This window comes from Pseudorasbora parva, chromosome 13 (assembly GCF_024679245.1).
Source record: "Pseudorasbora parva isolate DD20220531a chromosome 13, ASM2467924v1, whole genome shotgun sequence".
Taxonomy (NCBI): domain Eukaryota; kingdom Metazoa; phylum Chordata; class Actinopteri; order Cypriniformes; family Gobionidae; genus Pseudorasbora; species Pseudorasbora parva.
In genome coordinates, this window is record NC_090184.1 from 4592556 (window position 1) to 4613038 (window position 20483).

General features: G+C 38.8%; 1 protein-coding gene across 4 annotated transcripts in view; it reads left to right on the plus strand.

The window, feature by feature from the left end:
* The window catches only part of cabin1 (calcineurin binding protein 1), a 179306-nt gene that overhangs the window by 37446 nt on the left and 121377 nt on the right, over positions 1-20483 (plus strand). For all 4 annotated transcript variants that reach the window (XM_067412998.1, XM_067412999.1, XM_067413000.1 and 1 more), the window contains exons 17-26: positions 565-807; positions 890-1043; positions 4419-4531; positions 4998-5150; positions 11410-11616; positions 11701-11846; positions 14102-14363; positions 14473-14637; positions 14987-15076; positions 17224-17408. In XM_067412998.1, coding sequence (XP_067269099.1) covers positions 565-807; positions 890-1043; positions 4419-4531; positions 4998-5150; positions 11410-11616; positions 11701-11846; positions 14102-14363; positions 14473-14637; positions 14987-15076; positions 17224-17408 — 1718 coding nt within the window. The remainder of the gene's footprint in view (positions 1-564; positions 808-889; positions 1044-4418; positions 4532-4997; positions 5151-11409; positions 11617-11700; positions 11847-14101; positions 14364-14472; positions 14638-14986; positions 15077-17223; positions 17409-20483) is intronic.

The window sequence follows — 20483 nt, forward strand, 5'->3', positions numbered from 1 at the left end:
GAGCGAAGGCTGGTCGGGTCAGGGCTGTTTTGGCAGCAAAAGAGGGACAAGCACAATATTAGGAAGGTGGTCCTAATGTTATGGCTGATTGGTTTATATTCAAATAGAAAACAGCTATTTCAAGTTGTACTAATATTTGTAGTATTACTGTTTTTACTGTATTTTTGATCAAATAAATGAAGCATTCAATTGTTCTTCAATAGCATTCAAAAAAAATCTTCCAAAACTTTTGAAAGGTTCAAATATAATGTAATATAATTAGTCATTATGAATACCTTTTATTCTCCAATGTATACAAGCTTGAAGTATAAGTGTTACTGGATTGTCTCCCAGACATATCTGTGGATCAGTTGTGATTGTCAAAATGATAGAGCTAGCATGTTAAAAGCTGGTTATTATTGGAATAATGTCTATCTTTGCTCAAAGTGTGTGATATCCCATTTGTCTTACATGTGACATGCTTGACCGAACATTTTCTAAGCCCTCAATTCTACTATAGTGTGGCGTTTTCAAGGCACTTAACCTGTTGACTCCTCATCCGTCTTTGTTTTTTTTTCTCCCCAGAGTTCCCTGCTGCGTCTGAAAGACTTCAGCTCCTGCTTTGAGACGTCTGAAGTGTCTCTCAACGAGGCCATGCAGCACTTGAACTCTACATTACCCAGCAGCCCCTCTGCCAAGGAGGAGTGGGTTTCCACCATCACGGCCCTGCTGAAGGGCATCGAAAGCTGCATCACTGACAAGCCTGAGCTGCTCTGTCACACCCCACGCTCCGCAAACCTGCCACGCCTCGCCAACAACCTCATACAGGTCCGTGTGGATTAACGGGAGCATGTTTGTATCTACATGATCACGTTTCTAACTGCTGTGTGTGTGTCTGTCTGTTCTCTAGCTGATAGCCAACAGCATGGTCTTACCTGATGACCCCAAAGAGGTTCATTTCTCATCACTGTTGCCATGGATTCTGCTGTACCACCTCATCAAACAGGAGGAGGCGGCGTTTGACTGCATGCTGCGGCAGCACATCCCAGACGTGGATGACGATGGTACGAATACAGAAAGAGCCATTAAACTGGACTCAATTCTAAAGATTTCTTCTACTTGTCTGGTTGGGCCAGTGGCTAAAATGTTCAAAATAGGCCACACACACGAACACATAAAACATACAACTTAAAACACACAAATGAATATTCCTTTTGGTTATTGTTTTCATAGTTTTTTTTTACCCATGTAATCTTGTATTCATATAAATAAGGTTATAACACCAACAATTTAGGTACCAGTGAATTCCAATTTAGATACCAAAGCAAACATTATTAAAGACAAGTGAACATTCAGTTATTAAAGGGGTACTTCAGCGCTGGGAGGATGAATCTGTATTTAAACTGGGTCATCAATGTAGTAGAAATGTGAAATTATTTTTGAATTTGGTGCCTTCTAGACTGAGAAAAGACAGCAAATGTATTTGTCTCATGGGAATGAAAGACTACAATTCCCAGAATGCTTCGCTGCCCTGTGAGGCCGTTCCCAAAGCCACCTACTGGATTACTGTGACTGAGTTAGAGAAGACACTACAATTAAAAACTGAACGTGTGTGTTCAATATAATGAGTGAGTCGCCGCGCGTGTATCACAGCACTGAGCACTGACTGCAGGAGTGAGATAAATGAGCTGATGAGCTCTCGTGATGAGAGCTGAGGTAATCGCGACTACACTCGCGGCATACATTCACAACGCGAGTTCAGTCTGGCGTGTTTCAGTTCATGCCTTTGCAAGCTTAACTTTCAAAGAAATTAATTAGAGAAGTTAGAAGACTTACATTGCTCAGCATAGCTCCGTTTAAATGAGTGCCTGTAGCTGAGCTGAGCTGTGAGTGTGATCTCCATCCCCATGCGTGGGTTCAAAACATAGATACAAAGATACAAATTAGTTTCTCAGGTAGGTTTATAACCAGCTAAATGTTCACTCTGGGCGACTAAACAATATCTATCATTAGCCATTGGCTAATGGTGTGTTAGAGGCTAAGATTAAGTTTAGCATAGATATTTTTACTTGTTGCACACTCTCTGTCAAGCAATCGATCTCTCTGTTTCAGTTTAGCTTCAGCTCAATGGATGCGTAGCGTACCTGTATTTGACATACCTTAAGCTCTAGTGGAAGATGGATAACTTACCGTCGCTTTGTTGAGAACGCTGTTTCTCTCTCACACACACACACACGTAAAGAGAGAGAGAGTCTTAAATACCACGCAAAAACATACTGTAACAGATTTGCCATTTTAGTTTTATTTTAGAACCGCTAATATTTTTAATTCAATTTAATTATGCTTTCATTTAAATTTTAGTTACGTTTTAGTAAGTCTGTTGTTTTGTCTTTTTTTTGTGTAAATGTCTGTTTGTATTTATTTTATTTCATTTATAGTTTAGTATAAACCAATAATAATACTGATACTAGTTATATATATATATATATATATATATATATATATATATATATATATATAAATCTAGAAAGTTCAAAACAAAACTTACCATTGACAAATGGTCTGTTGAAAGACAACCAGCACGTACACCTCAAAACATTAGATTCTTCCGTGCTGAGGAGCCTTGCCAAGGAACAACCCACGTAAAGAAGATAGTTCTGAAAATAACTGCAATTCCAGGGTTTAAACAGAGATATGCAGATAGGCAAAACTTATGGACTGTAGCTTTAAAAACTCATAAACTTTTGTGATGATGCAGCACTGGCCAGATCGGAACATTGACAGTTCTGTTAACTGTCTCAAGATTCTTTGTCTGGCAAGTCCTTTAATATACGACAATTCACCACGACGTCACAACAGTAATAAACGGTCTTCCGGGTGGCAAAAGCCGAAGCGTTCCTATGGCAACGCTAGTAAATTGCTTGGGATTCAGACATAGTTACCATGATTATTGAGGGACTGATTAATTAATTCAGGAGATAGCAATACATGAAATGCCTAACCTTGGTCTAGTACATGTAGCGCTAGTCTAATACCATCATTTTTAAATGAGCCTCAGCTTACCATTGAGTAGTTATTTTAGTAACTGTTGCTGTTTGACTTACAATACATTAGGCTATCGTAGATGGTCTATTCCTGTTATCTAACTAAAAAGGCTATGATTGTTTTCTGTTGCTCGGTCGGATCAGATGGCACAGACGTGAGCTTCTGACGGTCAAAAGGATATAGCGTGCTGTAGACTAGCGCTACTCCACTAACGTTAGGCATTCTCTCAAACTAAACTCGAGGTGATGATGAAGCCAATGTGGTACACGCATCAATCATCCATCAGCCTACTACTATGTTTTGCTTTTCCTATTTCTTCCATTGGCATTCGATCAGTAGCCTACATGACACTAGAAGTTCGATCTCTTCCTACTTTGCACTTCCTACAGTGACTGGCAATGAGAGAGATCTAAAGTTTACTAATATTAGTCTCGAATTTCCCCAGCTGAAGATAAAATGCTCTGCTGTGATTTTGTAGATGGAGCGTTTTTGACAATACTTCTCTGTACGCCACTTTTGATGACGTCCACTCGCTTTAGCCTCCTCACCCACAGGTTTTGCTGGATATATTTACTTTTTTTCTGAAGGAAATCCATACAAACCTACACCTTTTGCTGTATATCTGACCCTATCAACCCCAAACACAACATGTTTTCATCATAGTTTCAACTTTAATCAACAACATGTTCTTAACTATGTAACTGTGTACAGTAGCCGGCTGATCTCTTCAGATGGTCAGAAGAAGCCGCTCGCGTTCTGCCACCCGGAAGTGTCTTTTGAAATGCCGTATTGAGCCCTGTTTAAAGGTACACTGAGTAAAAAAATAAAATAAAAAAAATGTAAAATCCAAAAGGATTTTTGTCTTACCCTGATTCACTATGGTAAGCCTATTAAAAGTGTTTATAAGGTCAGGATGGTTTTCATGGGAAATTGCGTACGTGTCCCTCGCCTGTGCGTGTCTCATCATATCTGTAAATAGAGTAAAGTTTCTCCAGCTTCTTTGACACATGCCTGGTGTGGGAGTAGCTGAGATTAGTTGTCACAACGACTGAGAAAGGTCGTGATGGAGCTGATAAATCTTAAGAATCAACATCGGCTTGGTTTTTCAGAACTGAGGGATTTGAAATATTGTAAAAGTGAATCTGTGATGATGGTGTTTTATTAGTCAACAGGAGACTAAGGTGTTTAGTTTAAGGTGTAACAGATAAATTGCCATATGGAGCTCTTTAACAAGTTCAACAAAGTTCATCATAAAGTCACGCATAACGGAAGCACAACCAAAACTGTGTTGTGTTTTTTTACCGTAGAGGGCCAAATGTCACATGGTGCAAGTTTTCAATATAGTGTGTGTTATATTTGACAGTGTTGATGCCCCATGTGTTTGTGCTCTATAGAGGATGACACTCCACTGCTGCCCTCCTCCCTCATGCTTCTGAACACGGCACATGAATACCTGGGCCGTCGCTCCTGGTGCTGCAACTCTGATGGCACTCTGCTCAAATTTTTTGTGAGTGATTTCTGTTTCAAATAAATGCTGTTCTTTTTAACATCAACTAAATGATGATTAAGATAATTAATCAGATAATTAATCAAAGAATCGTGAAAAACAACAACAGTGTTTCCATACAAATATGAAGCATTAATAATCATAAAAAAAATGTTGAGCAGAAAATCAGCATAGTGTTGCATGATCCTTAAGAAATCATTCTAATGAGTAATGATGCTGAAAATTCAGCTTTGATCACAGGAATAAAATACATTTTACAGTATATTAACAGAAAGGTTGTTTTTTTAAATAATATTTAATATATAACATAAGAGACTTGCTTCAAAACATTTTTAAAATCTTACTGACCTCAAAACTTAGTAGTGTAATTGAGTTAAAAACAGCAACATTTAGCTAAATATTTTGCCTTAAAAAAAACACAACAAAACCCTTGTGCTGTCTGTTGATTGTGCGTCTGTGTTTTAAGGTGCGTGTACTGCGGGAAAAGCTCTCAGGACAGGAGAAGCTGCCATATAAAGAGGATCTGGAGACGGCACTTGAGCAGTGTTTCTTTTGCATGTACGCTTACCCGAGCAAGAAGAGCAAAGCCCGATATCTAGAGGAGCATTCTGCCCCACAGGTAACACACACACACACACACACACACACACACACACACGTTGGTCTATGTGGTTTACAGGGACTCTCCATAGGCCTAATGGTTTTTTATACTGTACAAACCGTATTTTCTATCCCCCTACATTGCCCCTGCCCCTAAACCTACCTATCACAAGAAACAATCTGCATTTTTACTTTCTCAAAAAAACGTCATTTAGTATGTTTTTAAAGCTATTTGAAATATGAGGACATTTAAAATGTCACAGAGCAAAAGTATACAGAGCAAGAGAAGTCACAAGAGAGGGGTGTTTGAAGATTTCCATGTCAAAGAAGGCGGAGTTTCAGAGCCACACCTACTTATTACATCATGCACAGACATTACAGCAAACCTTTCCAGAAAGAACACTTGAAACAAACAAAATATTACTTTGCTATATATTAATAGCAAAGTAATTACTATAATTACAAATATTACTTTGCTATATATTACTAGCAACGTAATTACTATAATTACAAATATTACTTTGCTATATATATATATATAATATGTAAAGTCACGCTTTTCTGTATGGCAATCTGATGGATGAGTCTAGGTTTGGCGGTTACCAGGAGTACTTGCATAAGTTTGGTGGAGGGGGGATTATGGTGTGAGGTTGTTTTTCAGGGGTTGGGCTTGGCCACTTAGTTCCAGTGAAAGGAACTCTTAATCCTTCAGCACACCAAGACCTTTTGGACAATTTCATGCTCCCACCTTTGTGGGAACAGTTTGGGGACGGCCCCTTCCTGTTACAACATGACTGCTCTCCAGTGCACAAAGCGTCGGTCCATAAAGACATGGATGAGCAAGTTTGGTGTTGAGGAACTTGACTGGCCTGCACAAAAGTCCTGAGCTCAACCCATCAAAACACCTTTGGGATAAATTAGAGCGGAGACTGCGAGCCAGGCCTTCTCGTCCAACATCAGTGCCTGACTGCACAAACGTGCTCCTAACCCTTGTGGAAAGCCTTCCCAGAAGAGTTGAAGCTGTGAGATCTGGAAAAAGTGGGAAAACTCCATATTAAAGCCTTCGGATTAAGAATGGGATGTCATTAAAAATTCATATGCATGTAAAGGCCTGTTCCTGATCTGAGGGCCTGGTGCAGGTTCACTTAGTCTGAATCTAGTTTAACAACAGGCAGAAAATGGTCTGTGAGCCAAGCACATGGTCCAAAAGGGTTGTCCCTAGTCTCTTAACGAATCATGGATGTGTTTTGGGCATAATGTGCAATAAACCAATCAAGAGTCTCATCTTCTTTTCCTTTTAAAGGCCAGGTGCACTTGCTCCATGGCTGATTCACTTTTTACATGGAGGAAAGACTGAACACTTCTTCAGAGAGGAATCCTTTTATTTTTAATATTTAAAAATGTGTGTGTCCTGCTGTGCGTCCCTGTGTGTGTAATAAGCAGTGTCCGCGTGTTGTGCACATATTACTAACACGCCTCTTTAAATAACACAAAAAATACTGCACTATTGACTTTAGGGCAGGGTTTTGTTGGTCAATGGCGCAGTCGTTTTTAGTTACTTAAAATAGCAACGCGCCAACAATGCTTCTGAGAACACCTGGTTTTCAGACCAGCATGGCCGTAGGTGAACAGATGGCGCAAGTGCATTTGCTATTTAAACAACCTGCTGCTGGCCGTGAAAATTATAACTTGGGATGAAACGTGCAAAAAACACTTGTTGCACCTGGCGTCACGTTGTGTCAGGTGTATGATAGGGCCCCGAATGTTATACTTCAAGTGAAATTGAAGAATTAGTTAGTGTTACCTCATATCGAACAAAATCAGGCCAAAAGGAAGGCCATTTTGTTTGTGTCAAGTGTTCTTTCTGGAAAGGTTTGCTGTAATGTCTGTGCATGATGTAATAAGTAGGTGTGGCTCTGAAACTCCGCCTTCTTTGTCATGGAAATCTTCAAACACCCCTCTCTTGTGACTTCTCTCGCTCTGTATACTTTGTGATCACTCAAGGTTTTCTGCCCACTAAACAGCACAGAATAATGTATCATAAACAACTGATTGTCATGCTACATGGTATGCTTGTTAAAAAAAAAAAAAATTTTTTTTACTACAAATTAAGTTATTACTGATGCTTCTTTCTGCTACTAAAATTGTCTTAATAGTGTTGAGTTCAGTTACTTAAGTATCAAAAGTAACACAATTTATTGTCTCAAAGATTTAAGAAGCTTTTTTAGCTGTCCCCGAGCTAATGAAGGTAGGTGGGTGTTGGGTAGGGTGAGTTGGCGGTCTGATTCAGCAAGAATTCGGTGATTGATTATCTTTTGGCAGCAAGAGTCGCATTGATCATTTAGCCACCCACACACTCCATTATGCAGCACTGCTCTGTACACAGGAAATGCTGTACGCACCATCAAAGTATAATACCGAGGCTTATTTCTGTGTCTGGAGGAAACAGATTGTGTGGTGTAGATGATATCTGTGTTTTTGCAGGCAAATATTGAACTGGGCTTAGATTGTGGAGCTGTGAGGTACAGTGCCATTTTAGCAAAAGGGAAAAACAACCACAAATTCAAAGTTAATGTTGGCGATTTTTGGATTTTAGCTGTGATTATTATGATTAAGCATGCCATTAAGCTATTTTTTATCTATACTTACAATAAAATAAATGTATTCTGTAGATTTAAAATCACCATTTCTCTTGACCTTTTCCTTTATTTTGCATGAGTTTGGTGAGTTATTGTGCATTCGGGGCCAAAATATGTCGTAATAATTACATATTCTTTCGGCCTACACTTCAGAAATCAGTGTCAGGTAACAAATTACTGGATCCCAGCTTGGTGAACAAACAGTACAATCTAGTTTTATTCTCTTTAGTGTTAACCAGATTTTATGTTTCTTTTATTTATCTGATCCTGCATTGTTAGTGTTATAAATCAAATCTAATGAGTTTAATTTTTTGGCCCTGTTATAGCCATTCTCATAATGCCAGTGGGAAAATTGTGTTTTGTGCAGATGTGTAATTGATAATTCTGTCTTTTGTCACCTGTCAGTGCAGTCGAATAGTTCTGATAATGAAAAAAATCTTAGTGCGGAGGATATTATTGCATCCCTTTTGTTGTGTTCAGATTACTGTTATTCCTGTAAAGCACAAAAAGAGCTGTTCTAACTCACAGATTGACAGAAATACAAGTCCCCCATTTCCCCAGATAATTCATATGTGTATCGCAAAATCTCCTTAAGGTATACTGTACATTCAGTGACTAAATGGATATGGTAAAACATTTTTTTAAATTATAATAATATTATCGTAAAAATAGTAATTAAAGGTTTAGTTTGCCCAAAAATGAAAATTCTGTCATTAATTCCTCACCCTCATGTCTTTGGAAACCCGTCAGACCTCCGCTCATCTTCACACACAGAAGAAGATATTAGTGTTGAAATCCGATGGCTCAGAAAGGCCTTCATTGACACTAGGGTTGGGAACCGAGAACCGGTTCTTATGCAGAACCGATACTGATTTTTGAAAAATACCGGAACCGCGCGAAATTCCTGAGTGTCGGTTCCGAAAACGGTTCTGGTGCAATGTGTGTGCGAAGCGCTGGGAGTATAGCCGCGAGCCGCGCTCCCGCTCTCTCTCTCTCTCTCACACACACACACACACACACACACACACACACACACACACACACACACACACACACATACATACTCACACTCACACTGTCCTAGCGCTGCCGCCTCCTTTCCCCTCACGTCACTTTTTTAAAATCCCCCACAGCGCGAGTCCCGCAAACGCGGCGCCGAGGAGCTTGTTTGTAATCCAAGGACAATGGCTCATTAGTTTCGAAATGGTTTGGGTACAAGGTGATCGTGCTGAAAATAAAGGCGTTTGTCTAGCGTTATGAGCTCATTTGAAACATTGCCGCGGCTCATTTAAGAAAATGACAGCTCTGAAGAGACGCCGCTTTGGTTCGAGGTAAGTTAGTGCTAACAATAATAAAGAAAGACGATCAACACCTTATGTGTTACCACTGAAATGTGTGTATATATATATATATTTCCAAATGTAAGCCCATCTTATGCGGAATGCACGCTTCATACTGTCGTCTGCTCTGGCTCTGTTTACTTTTTGCAAACCTTGTGAGCGCGCAAACGCTGCGACCTCGCACCAAATGTTTTTATTGGTTTATTAAGTACAAACAGGAGAGTTATGAAAAATTGAGCGCGAGGGATATGTTCACTTCACACAAAAATATTTTGGAATGAGACGGCTAACTGTAGTAGCGTTTAGTCCACTGTCTATAATAGCCTAATTTAGAGATCACTTTTTTTTTTTTTAACAGACAACTTTGATCGGTTAACGTTGACGGTCAACCATCGGTCAAACAGTCATCGGTTAACATCCCTAAAACAGAGAGAGAAAATGTAATAAGACAATTTCAGAGGTGTAAATTTGAACATGTTTATTTTAATTTCCATAAAGTCCATATGGCTCGATTAATCCTGTAATATATGTATAGTACAGGACTTTTTTTTGACATTGCCAACCTGTAAATTCTTTTGAGAGCAAGTAATAAACACAAAAAAGTATTGTTTAAAGTTGCGTATTGTGCCTTTTTCCTTTACCACTATTTGTTTAATAATTTTAATGGAACCGGAATCGGAACCGGAATCGTTAGGCGGAATCGGAACCGGAACCGGAACCGAAAAATTTCTCACGATTCCCAACCCTAATTGACACCAATGTCATTTCCTCTCTCAAGACCCATAAAGGCACTAAAGACGTCGCTACAAAGCCCATCTCACTACAGCGGCTCTACAATCATTTTATGAAGACACGAGAATAGTTTTTGTGTGCAAAGAAACTAAATAACTACTTGTATAGTGATGGGCAGATTTCAAAACACCGCTTCCTAAAGTTTCGGCGTGTAATGAATCAGTGTATTGATTCATGATTCAGATAGAGTGTCAAACCCCCAAACCGCTGAAATCATGTGACTTTGGTGATCCGAATCATGAATCGATACGCTGATTCATAATGCTTCGAAGCTTCAGGAAGCAGTGTTTTGAAATATATATATATATATATATATATATATATACACACAAAAACTTTAAAGCAGCACTAGGTAACTTTTCAACCTTCAAAATATATTTTCAAGACTCTTGTGTTGATAAATCGACTTACAATAGGTTAAATGACACGTCTGCCATAGCCTGATGGGGTCTGTATCGTTTTTAATCGTACTTTTAAACTTCGGGTTTCGGGTAGTAACCCGAGAACAAAAAGAACTATAAAATTCGACTGCTTTACGGCATATACGTCACTTCCACCAACACACACACATTACATTCGGACGTGCGAGCCCAACTTTGTTTGTCGGATAATATAGTCATGTCCGAAGCAGCAGAGACAAATAAGAAAGAAAAGGTTTTGTTGGAGGAAAGCAATAGGAGGAAACGAAAAAGTGATGGGATTAAAGGCAGGACGAGGGTCAACATGTGACCAGCGTTTGCTCGTCGGCGTGAGCTGAAGGAGGCGTGCCCGACCGATGCTGTCCTGCTTGTTACGGTGATTACCTACCACTCAAACATTGAACTGAAGTATCATATAGATTCTGTAAAACGGTAACCAATAGACTACTATAATGACGCTGGCTTGTAAACGTGAGCATCACGATTATTTTGCGTTTGAAAAAAATAAAACCCATGAAATTATATTCATATGACATGCTGAAACACATGCCACTGACTGTACCTGGGATGAAGACATTTCAAACGCGCCGCCAGAAGAACACCTGCATGTGAACTCCTCCTGCAGTGTTCAGGTTAACTGTTAGTGCTGCACCAACCCGCGGGACGCTTATATGAAGTTATTTGGCCCGCCCCGCACCACTGTATATATTTTTACAACCCGCCCTACACCCGCGACCATTAAATAGACATACGGGGTCCGCGGGTTATGAGACGACCCGCGCATCACTAGTTCAGGGCTATCAGGGTTGTCATGTCAACAAATGCACGCGCGATGGCATCCCCTGATGTAGGATGACAGAGTACGGCAGTAGTTGAGGACATTATTTTTTTAAACTGTAGGGGGACCCCGAGAGCAAAAGTTACCCAGTGCTGCTTTAATGTTGTCTAAACTAATATAAAATTGCTACATTTGAAATAAAAATGAAGGAAAATTTGAAATGTTATATTAATAATACTAAAATAACACTACTGGTACTATCTCTCTTTTTGCCTCTTTCCATCTATCCTCAATGCCACCTCTGATCTAGGTGGAGCTTCACTGGAGCGATGCCATCTATATGTTTGAGTACTTTAAGCCCAAAACCTTGCCAGAGTTTGACAGCTATAAAACCAGCACTGTGTCTGCTGACCTTGCCAACCTGCTTAGAAGGCTGTCTGGAATAATCCCACGCAATGACGGCCCCACGCTCTCCGTAGACGAAGTGTCTGCCTATATTGAGGGAGGTGCTGTCAAGGTATGTGCTCATTGACCTTCGTCCGTTCATCTGGATCTGTTTTGTCTGTTCATCTGTCACTTAAAGCGTTTCTCTTTGCCCAAGGTGCCAGCGCTTCCGGAAGGAGCTTCCCCAGCGCCCCCTGTGGTGAACGAGCTGTACTACCTGCTGGCGGACTACCACTTTAAAAACAAAGAGCAGTCTAAAGCCATCAAGTTCTACATGCACGACATCTGCATGTGTCCAAACAGGTCTGCTAAAATTGTACATCTTAACTTTTTAACATGAAATAAGAGAATTCAGTTTGATTAAATGTCTTATTTGATATAATGTTAATTAGTTGATGATAAATATTAGAGCCCTGCACGGGCCTCAAATCTAGGCACTAGCCCGGCCCTGGCCCGAGACGCTGAGGCCCTAGCCCGGCCCGTGTCCGACAGCTTATCAAAATTCTCGGCCCGAGTCCGACTGGAGCCCGTTTTTTTTTGTTTTTTTTTTTACATTATTGCAGCCATTAAAATAGTTCTGTTTTGTTTTTAATGTCAAAGTAGTTATATTTCGTTTTGCTTCTTTATTAAGTTAATTTAGAAAAAAGTTTTAATTTTTTTAAGTGACGACCAAAAGCGGCCAGCGGCCGACAGTGAGTTAACCGCATATTTAATCTATTTAGTCTCTCAAATCAACTCTTGACTTGTCTTGCCTATAATAAAATCCATAAAACACTTCAAGCATCACAATGTTAGTTAATTTCGCCAACTATTACCACCAGTAGCCTAAAAGGCATTTTTGAGGAGCTGAGGCAAGCTGATTCTGCTCGCGGCTCTCGCAAACGGAGCTAAACAAATAAAATAAAAAAAGCACATGCAGGTTGTCTTATAGCCTACCTTACACCTACACAAATGAATATAAATCTGATCTTCAATTCCCGTGGTATATGCTCATTTAACGGACTTTACAGCAACGGAAGCAAAAGATTCAAGATGCATTTTATTCAGCAGCTTATTTCAAATTCAAAGACCACATAAGAGAGCGCGACCTAAGCGCACTGGTAAGATCATTTAGTCTCATTCATTTTTATTGAAGATGATTGTGTTTTTGACCATCTTAGACTTATTTTAAGTTTAAATTACGTCCATTTGCGTTGGCTTGCATTAGTCATTTGCGGCGATGCGTGTTGCAGCACCATCATATCTATCTGACTACAACATATATATAGCCCATAACACATTGTGACACATAATGACATTTTCATAATGACAATTGTTTGAAAGTCTGTAACATAAATGCAGATATAAGCCTAATTGTAATAATAAAAAACAACATAATTATCGACTTTGAAATATTAAACCAGTCAATACAGAACGAAATATTCTGTAGCCTTTTGCCGTCAATACCATGGATATGGCATGGGCCGGCTACTGCCGACGTTGTCTTTGCTGTATCAATAGGCAATATATTTATATTTAACATGAAGTATAGGGCTTCCCTGTACATTAATAGCAGCAGACGCCCCGCGGATGACACGCAACAGAAACGCCACGCTCACACCACGCTTGCAGTGTGTCTCCGGCCTTAACTCTAGCAGCTGCGCTGAAGAAACGCACGCTGCTGCTGCTGGTGCGGACTCTGAACATGCTCTGAACACTGTGCGAGCCATCTTGACAGTCGCGTTAGCTATTATGGTCTCGTGTTGTTTCCACCAGCGCAGAACTCATTTTTCCTTTTAATTGATAAAATAAATATAAAACAAAGGAGATGCCTAAAAAAGGCCCGAAGCCCGGCCCGCGTTTTAGGTATGACGTGAAAATTGGCCTGAAGCCCGGCCCGAGGGGCGTAAAAAAGTCGGGGCCCGTCGGGCTCTGGCATAAATGCAGGGCTTTAATAAATATCACCATCATGCACAAATGCACAGTTATTAAACACTTCATAGTCTTCACTGCCTAAAATATATATAAAATATATATTCATCTTTATTAAAACCACAAAAGTTTTTCATTCAAGATTAGTAAGTGATTTTCTCTTTTTTCTGTTGTTCTTTAATTATCCGTAATGACAGACAGCATCAGGTTTATTAGGCTGCTGTCACTTTAAGAGCTGACATGCATCACATTTCTTACAACTCTTTACGTTAATTTAAGACTTTGCATGTGAGGATACCTGACAAATCTGGCATTTTGACATTATTTTGTGTGTTTTTGTCCCTTCAAGCACTGTCTGAAGCTTTCTGTGTGCATGAGTGTGTCACAGACAGGACATTCACAAACTGTATTAGCATGCGTAAATGGTTAAAAAGCATTCGCATGATTAAGAGCTTGATCATATAATGTAACGCTTACCAAAGGGTGACCAAACGGATGCTGTGTTTATTTCATTAGATATTTTTAATGTGATAAACTGAAAAAAATAATTGCTCTGCTCGTATGTTATTATTTGTGCAGCCTTACGGTTGAACTCTGCAGATTCCCTTTGAATGCATACAGCTATTCTGTCTCTCCATCTCATGTAGGTTTGACTCATGGGCAGGCATGGCACTGGCCCGGGCCAGTCGCATCCAGGACAAATTGAACTCTAATGAGCTCCGGAGTGACGGACCCATCTGGAAAAACTCTCTGGCTGTGCTGACCTGTTTCAAACGGGCTCTGGAGATAGACGGCTCTAACCTCTCCCTATGGATCGAGTATGGTACCATGTCCTACGCCCTGCACTCCTTCGCTTCCAGACAGCTCAAACAGTGGAAACGCGAACTTCCCCTGGACTTGATCAAACAGGTTTGTATAAATAAAGACTTGTCAGAGAAGATGTGATTTACAAAACGGCACACGAGTGACCAAGCAACAAGAAATAAGAGTCTCAGTTTCTGTTTGTTTGTGTTTACAGATGGAAGAGCGCAGAGACTCAATGTTGGAGACGGCATCGCAGTGCTTTCAGAGCGCCTCTCGCTGTGACGGCGATGAGGAGGAGTGGCTCATTCACTACATGCTGGGAAAGATTGCAGAGAAGCGCAAATTGCCGCCTAAAGACTACCTGCAGCTGTACAAAAAGGTGATCATTTTAGGCTATGGCTGGCCTGGTGGATAATCTGATTGGCTGTGAATGTGTGTCATCTGTCCCCATGGTTGATTAAATCTGACATGGCAATAGTTCAATGATACAGTTTGAGAATGATTAGGACATTCTCTGACATAGGTGTGCTGTCAGTCAATTGACTGCAAATTCACCTTCAGGTCTGGCTCCATTCTGGTATGTATTTGTCATCATTCAGTCAGTTCCTGGTGAATATAATTTAGAAAAATATATGAAACATGAAAATCCGTTGATGGTGTAAAAGCAGCTTCTGAAATACCAAAAGTCAGACAAATCGCATTACAGCTTTTGTGTCACATTTCTCCAGTCTGCACACTACCTGCACGAGGAGGCAGCCAGATACCCACGCAAAATCCACTACCACAACCCGCCCGACCTCGCCATGGAGGCCTTAGAGGTATGTAGTGGTTTGCAATGTGGTGTACACTACTGTTCAAAAGGTTGGTACAATTTTTTATGTATTTTATTGTTATATTTATGTATTTTAATATTATATATGTATTTTATTGTTTTATAAAAAATTTCTATTTCTAAATATATTTCAATTATTTATATGCTGGCAAAGCTAAATTTTCACAATGCAAAAAATGCATTTCTTATGTCTTGTTTCTAGTCAAAATATCAAAAAATTCTTACATTAAAAAACATTTACTAGACAAGTAAAAATTATTGTCTTGTCTTGGGGAAAAATAACTTAAAATTAAGAGTTTTTGCTCAAAATAATCTGCCAACGGGGTAAGTAGAATAATAATGTTTTAAGATTATTTTACTTACCCCATTGGCAGATTATTTTGCTTATTTTGAGCAAAAACTCTTAGTTTTGAGTTATTTTTCCCCAAAACAAGACAATAATTTTTACTTGTCTAATAAATTTTTCTTAATATAAGAATTATTAGATATTTTGACTAGAAACAAGACAAAAAATCTTCTTTTTTCCTAAAAGTTATTTTTCCCAAAACAAGACGATTACTTTTGCTTGTCTAGTATACTTCTTGGTTTTAAGAATTTTTTGATGTTTGAACTAGAAACAAGAAAAAAAAAAAACTAAGAAAGAAGAGCATTTTTTGCAGTGCAGCATCATTACGCCAGTCTTCAGTGTCACATGATCCTTCAGAAATCATTCTAAAGCCCTGTTTCCACCAAAATTACCCGGAACATTTTGTACCAGGAACTTTTTTACAGGAACTTTTCTCCCCCCCAGACCTGCAGCTGTCTGCGTTTCCACCGCGATAAAGTTCCGTGAAGATTAGGCAAATTAGTCTGGTGATGTAGGACTGCGCGCGACTGCTCCTCCAAGTCAGTGATGGACAGTAATTTTTGTGTGTAACGATTAAAAGATTTAGTGGACTGTTTACATGAGACGTATCTAAACCGATCTGGTGTTTACATGTGATGACTTTCAATCGCAATCATTTTGTCACATGCAGTTTGTCTGCCGCATCAAAAATGTCAACGCTGTTTTCTCCAGCAGCTGGAATGTGTTAACTGTAGCCATAGCAACTCTTAACGGCCACCAGGACTAATACAGTATTATATAATAAGCTATTTATTTGTTGTAAAGTGTAATAATCATCTCAGGAAAAAAAAAAAAATCTTCTGTCAGGCGCAGTTAAAGTAAAAACTGCCTGGGGCAATATACGCTGTGTCATTATTCCAACATTATCTTCATAACTTACGAAATAAAAAGTTTACCCCTCAGAAAAATGAACTTTCCTCTCTTGTCAACATGAGCGCGGCACGCGCTGTCACGTCATGTAAGGACGCACACTTAAAAGTAATCGGTCAGGTTGTTTACATGGTAAAAAATATAGACTGTAAAAAAATTAATAACAAGGATGGAAGAGATTCAAGCTGTGCTGCTTTTGCTGGTTATGTAGGTTTACTAAGAGGAAATTAACAACGACAGAAAAGAGCACTAATATGCAGATTCAGCAGCATGCAGCATATTCAGAAAGCTTGTAAAGCTAGATTTAAAATGACAATGTATATTCTTATCAGCTATTACGGACATTGCACGTGAGTTGGCTGAGACGAACGCGCGACATCAGACAGAGAGCAAGACTGATTATTTACTGAACGCAGACCGAACCTTGCAAAAGACTTTTTAAAATGCCGGTTGAAATAAAATGCTGCGTGAGCTCAACCAATCAGCATGTTCAGCGCCCAAGTCCCGCCCTCGAAAGTTCCTGAACTTTGAAAAAGTACTACCTCGCGAGCAGGGCCGTTTGGAGGGGGAAATATTTACCCGGAACTTCATTTAGACCCTGATTCCTGCGGTCTAAACACACCGAGTACCACCCCAAAGTTCCTGGTTCCTGGGTAAAGTTCCTGTGTTGGAAACGCGGCTTAATATGATGATTTGCCGCTCAAGAAGCATTTCTGATTATCATCAATGATGAAAATGCATCCTTGCTAAATAAGTGTTATTTATTTTAAAAAAACATAATGACTCCAACCTTTTGAGCAGTAATTAACTGCAAGTATGCTGCCATACGACAAAAAAATGTCAGTTGAATAAGGGCATTTATGTTCTTTATATTCCAGCTGTTTTTCCGCCTGAGTGCCACAATTCTGAAGCTGCTGGAGAATGAGGGAGATGATGGTGAACTGTGTGACCTGCAGATGAAGCTCCTGGAATATGAGCTGTTCTTCAGCATGCTCTCTGAAGCTGCCGTCGGACCCTTTGCACGCGGAGAGGAAAAGACCACGCCCAAAACCAGCAGCGACAAGTATGATCGCAAACCTTTTACACTCTCAAGAGCCTGGAGGAGTTTATAAAGATTATACAAATATCCACTACAGAGTTCCTACGCAGTTGTAAAATATTTCCAGACTATTGCTCCTATTCGGTTCTCTAAAAAATATAAAATGAAAGGGTTAGTTCACCCAAAAAATAAATGTATGTCATTAATGACTTACCCTAATGTCGTTCCACACCCGTAAGACCTCCTTTCATCTTCAGACACAGTTAAAGATATGTTATATTTAGTCCGAGAGCTTTCTGTCCCTCCACTGAAAATAACAGAAACTAGGACTTTAAGTATAGATACAGCATAGTATTGCAATATTTTATGTGGGGGATAATGTATCGATATTTTCAAGGGCTGAGTTTCAGCTCATATTGTGCAAAATGTTACCATAAGATCTGTGATTACAACACTGGAAATAATAATAATAATTTAAAATATTTCTTTCAGACTGTAATATCACAAACAGCACATCACATTTTGAACGAAACCAAAAAACATATATTTTTACAAAAGCTTTCCAGTGAATGTGTTTTTAGGTTTTCTTATTTTTAATATTAAATTAACTATGATTTTTATTTTTACTGCTAGAGGCTTTGTAGCACTTTGAGCTTGCTCAAATATAAAGTGCAATACAAATAAAATGTATTAAATTTAGTATTATCACTCGCACTCACACACACATGCACAGTGTCTACAGGAAGCACATTCTCACTTATTACGGAACGTGGACTGCTCTGTCCATATTTATGTTAGTTAAACGTATGTTTACACTGCAATGCAACAACTTCACTTGCAATTACAATCAAAGAAGCTGTCTCTATATAATGCCAAATCTACATTGTCTGCGTAAAAACATTTTGACAAATGTTATTTCTAAATATGAGGAAGGGAAATGTTTGACAAGAATTTACCCTAATTTAAATGTGAATTTGAAGATGTAAAATTCAGGGTTCGTACGGGTGCTTGAAATCCTTGAAAGTGCTTGAATTTTGATGTTGTGTTTTCAAGGTTTGAAAAGTGCTTGAATTTTGGATAAAGTGCTTAAAAATGCTTGAAATTGTAACTGTCTTTTACAACAAATACCTATCTGACTAAATAGTTTGTTTATTAAATGTAGAAATAAAATGTTGGAGAGCCTAAAATGAAACCTGCTGTGCTCGCGATCTGCCCGCCTATTTCCATGTGTGACTCCGCCCCCATGTTGTCGTTTCAATGAGCGTTGGCTGAAAGATGCTAAATACGAATTTTGGATCAAACGGGCACAAACCCCACAAAGTGCCTCTTGTAAAGTCTGCAAAAACACGTGCAGCTTTCCACTATGGGCGAGTCTGCTCTTTCGAGTCACATGAAAGGTAGGCTAAGTCATAGACTTTCAAGTAAGCTAACTAAAGTAGTTTACTGTAGCCTAACGTTACACATTAGCGCCTTTTTTAACTTGTGCTATTAACTGCTAGCTAGGAATTCGCATTAGTGACAGAGTACTTATATGTATAATGTGATAATGTAAGATTAGCATGTCCGTTATGGCATGTTCATTTGTGGAATAGGCAGTAAACTTAGCCACAAATCCGCAAATTAAAACCTACAAACGTTAGCTCAGTGCAAAAAATAGTGTCAGATGGTCATACAAGTAACTTAGTGCTGTAATTTTTTTTTTGATATTTTTGATATGCATCGGTAATGAAATATCCGAAATGATACCTCTCCTTACACCTGTTGCTCTCCTCTCCGGCCGACAGGATAACCCTCTGAACACTAACGTGCCGACGCGTTCTGCTGGATTTTTCTTTATGACAGTGTGTTAGTGTGTGATTGGTCTGAATTTCGCACAGGATTGCACATAATTCTGCAAATTCCCACAGATTTCGCCCTCATATCCGAAGTGCGCACATACCGTTATAAAGCCGACCTCTGACAAACAAGTAAATAAAATAAAAAATTGCTCCTTTTCCCAGCTTATTAATGGTCAAATACACACAAAAAATGTTACAATGTTCATCTGGGTGTGTATTAACGTAAATACCGTCGTAAACAGTTCAGAAGAATAAGTAACAGGAACAGTGTTTTGATTCCACACTTGCGTCTGGTCTTAAAGGGGCAGCAGTTATTCAAACTACAAAAAGACAAAAGATCACTTGCTGCTCTTTACTGATTAACTTGTGTAACTTTAACAGATTAATATTTGATTTTTACAATGAAAATCCAATGTTATTTTAAATTTGATAACTTGTTTATTTTTTTAATTCAGTTTCTCACCTGAATACAGTCAGACCTAGGCCTACCTGATTTATTTGTGCTATTGTTTTTGTTTATTTGTTCTTATTTTATTACTGTTTTCTCTTTTTTTTACGATTTGAAGTCAAGCTTCTTGTGCTGTATGTGTAAGCTACTGCAACACAATTACCCCACTGTAGAACATGCACTGTAAGCATATTTGTGAGATAATTGTTGTAATGGTAATTCATCAATGTTTATGGGAAAAAAAAGCTTAAGGTTTATCATATAAAGTGATCTCTTCAGAAGAAATATTTGATTGCCTAGACTTTTAATAGACATACACAAAAAAAGAAAGAAATTAATTAAAAATAGAAAAGGTCAATGAGCTGAATATGATTGACTGTCTACCTCAAAGACGAATGGTTGCATTTTTAAAATTTTCAATAAATTAATTGAAAGTTAAGTGAACCCGTCGAGTGATTTTGTTTAGGGTAATTGTTTTTACATTTACCCCAAAGGCAGGTTAGATAGTAAGCACAGTCTACTCAGACAGTGATGCATTTAAAATAAATAAAACTTGATTTGGTTAAATATCTGATCCTTCTGCTTTACGAAACACAATTTTGGCTGTTTATAGCATTATTATCGTTTTAATGTGATGATAACACTAAATAATAATTTTGACAATGTATTGGTATGTAATTTACAGCGGTGTTAGGTGCTGGAAAAGTCTTTAAAATGGACCTTGAAAGTGCTTGAAAAGTGCTTGAATTTGATTTTTGTGTACGATCCCTGAAAATTAACAGTCTGAGAACCTTATTAGATCGAATGTGTGGA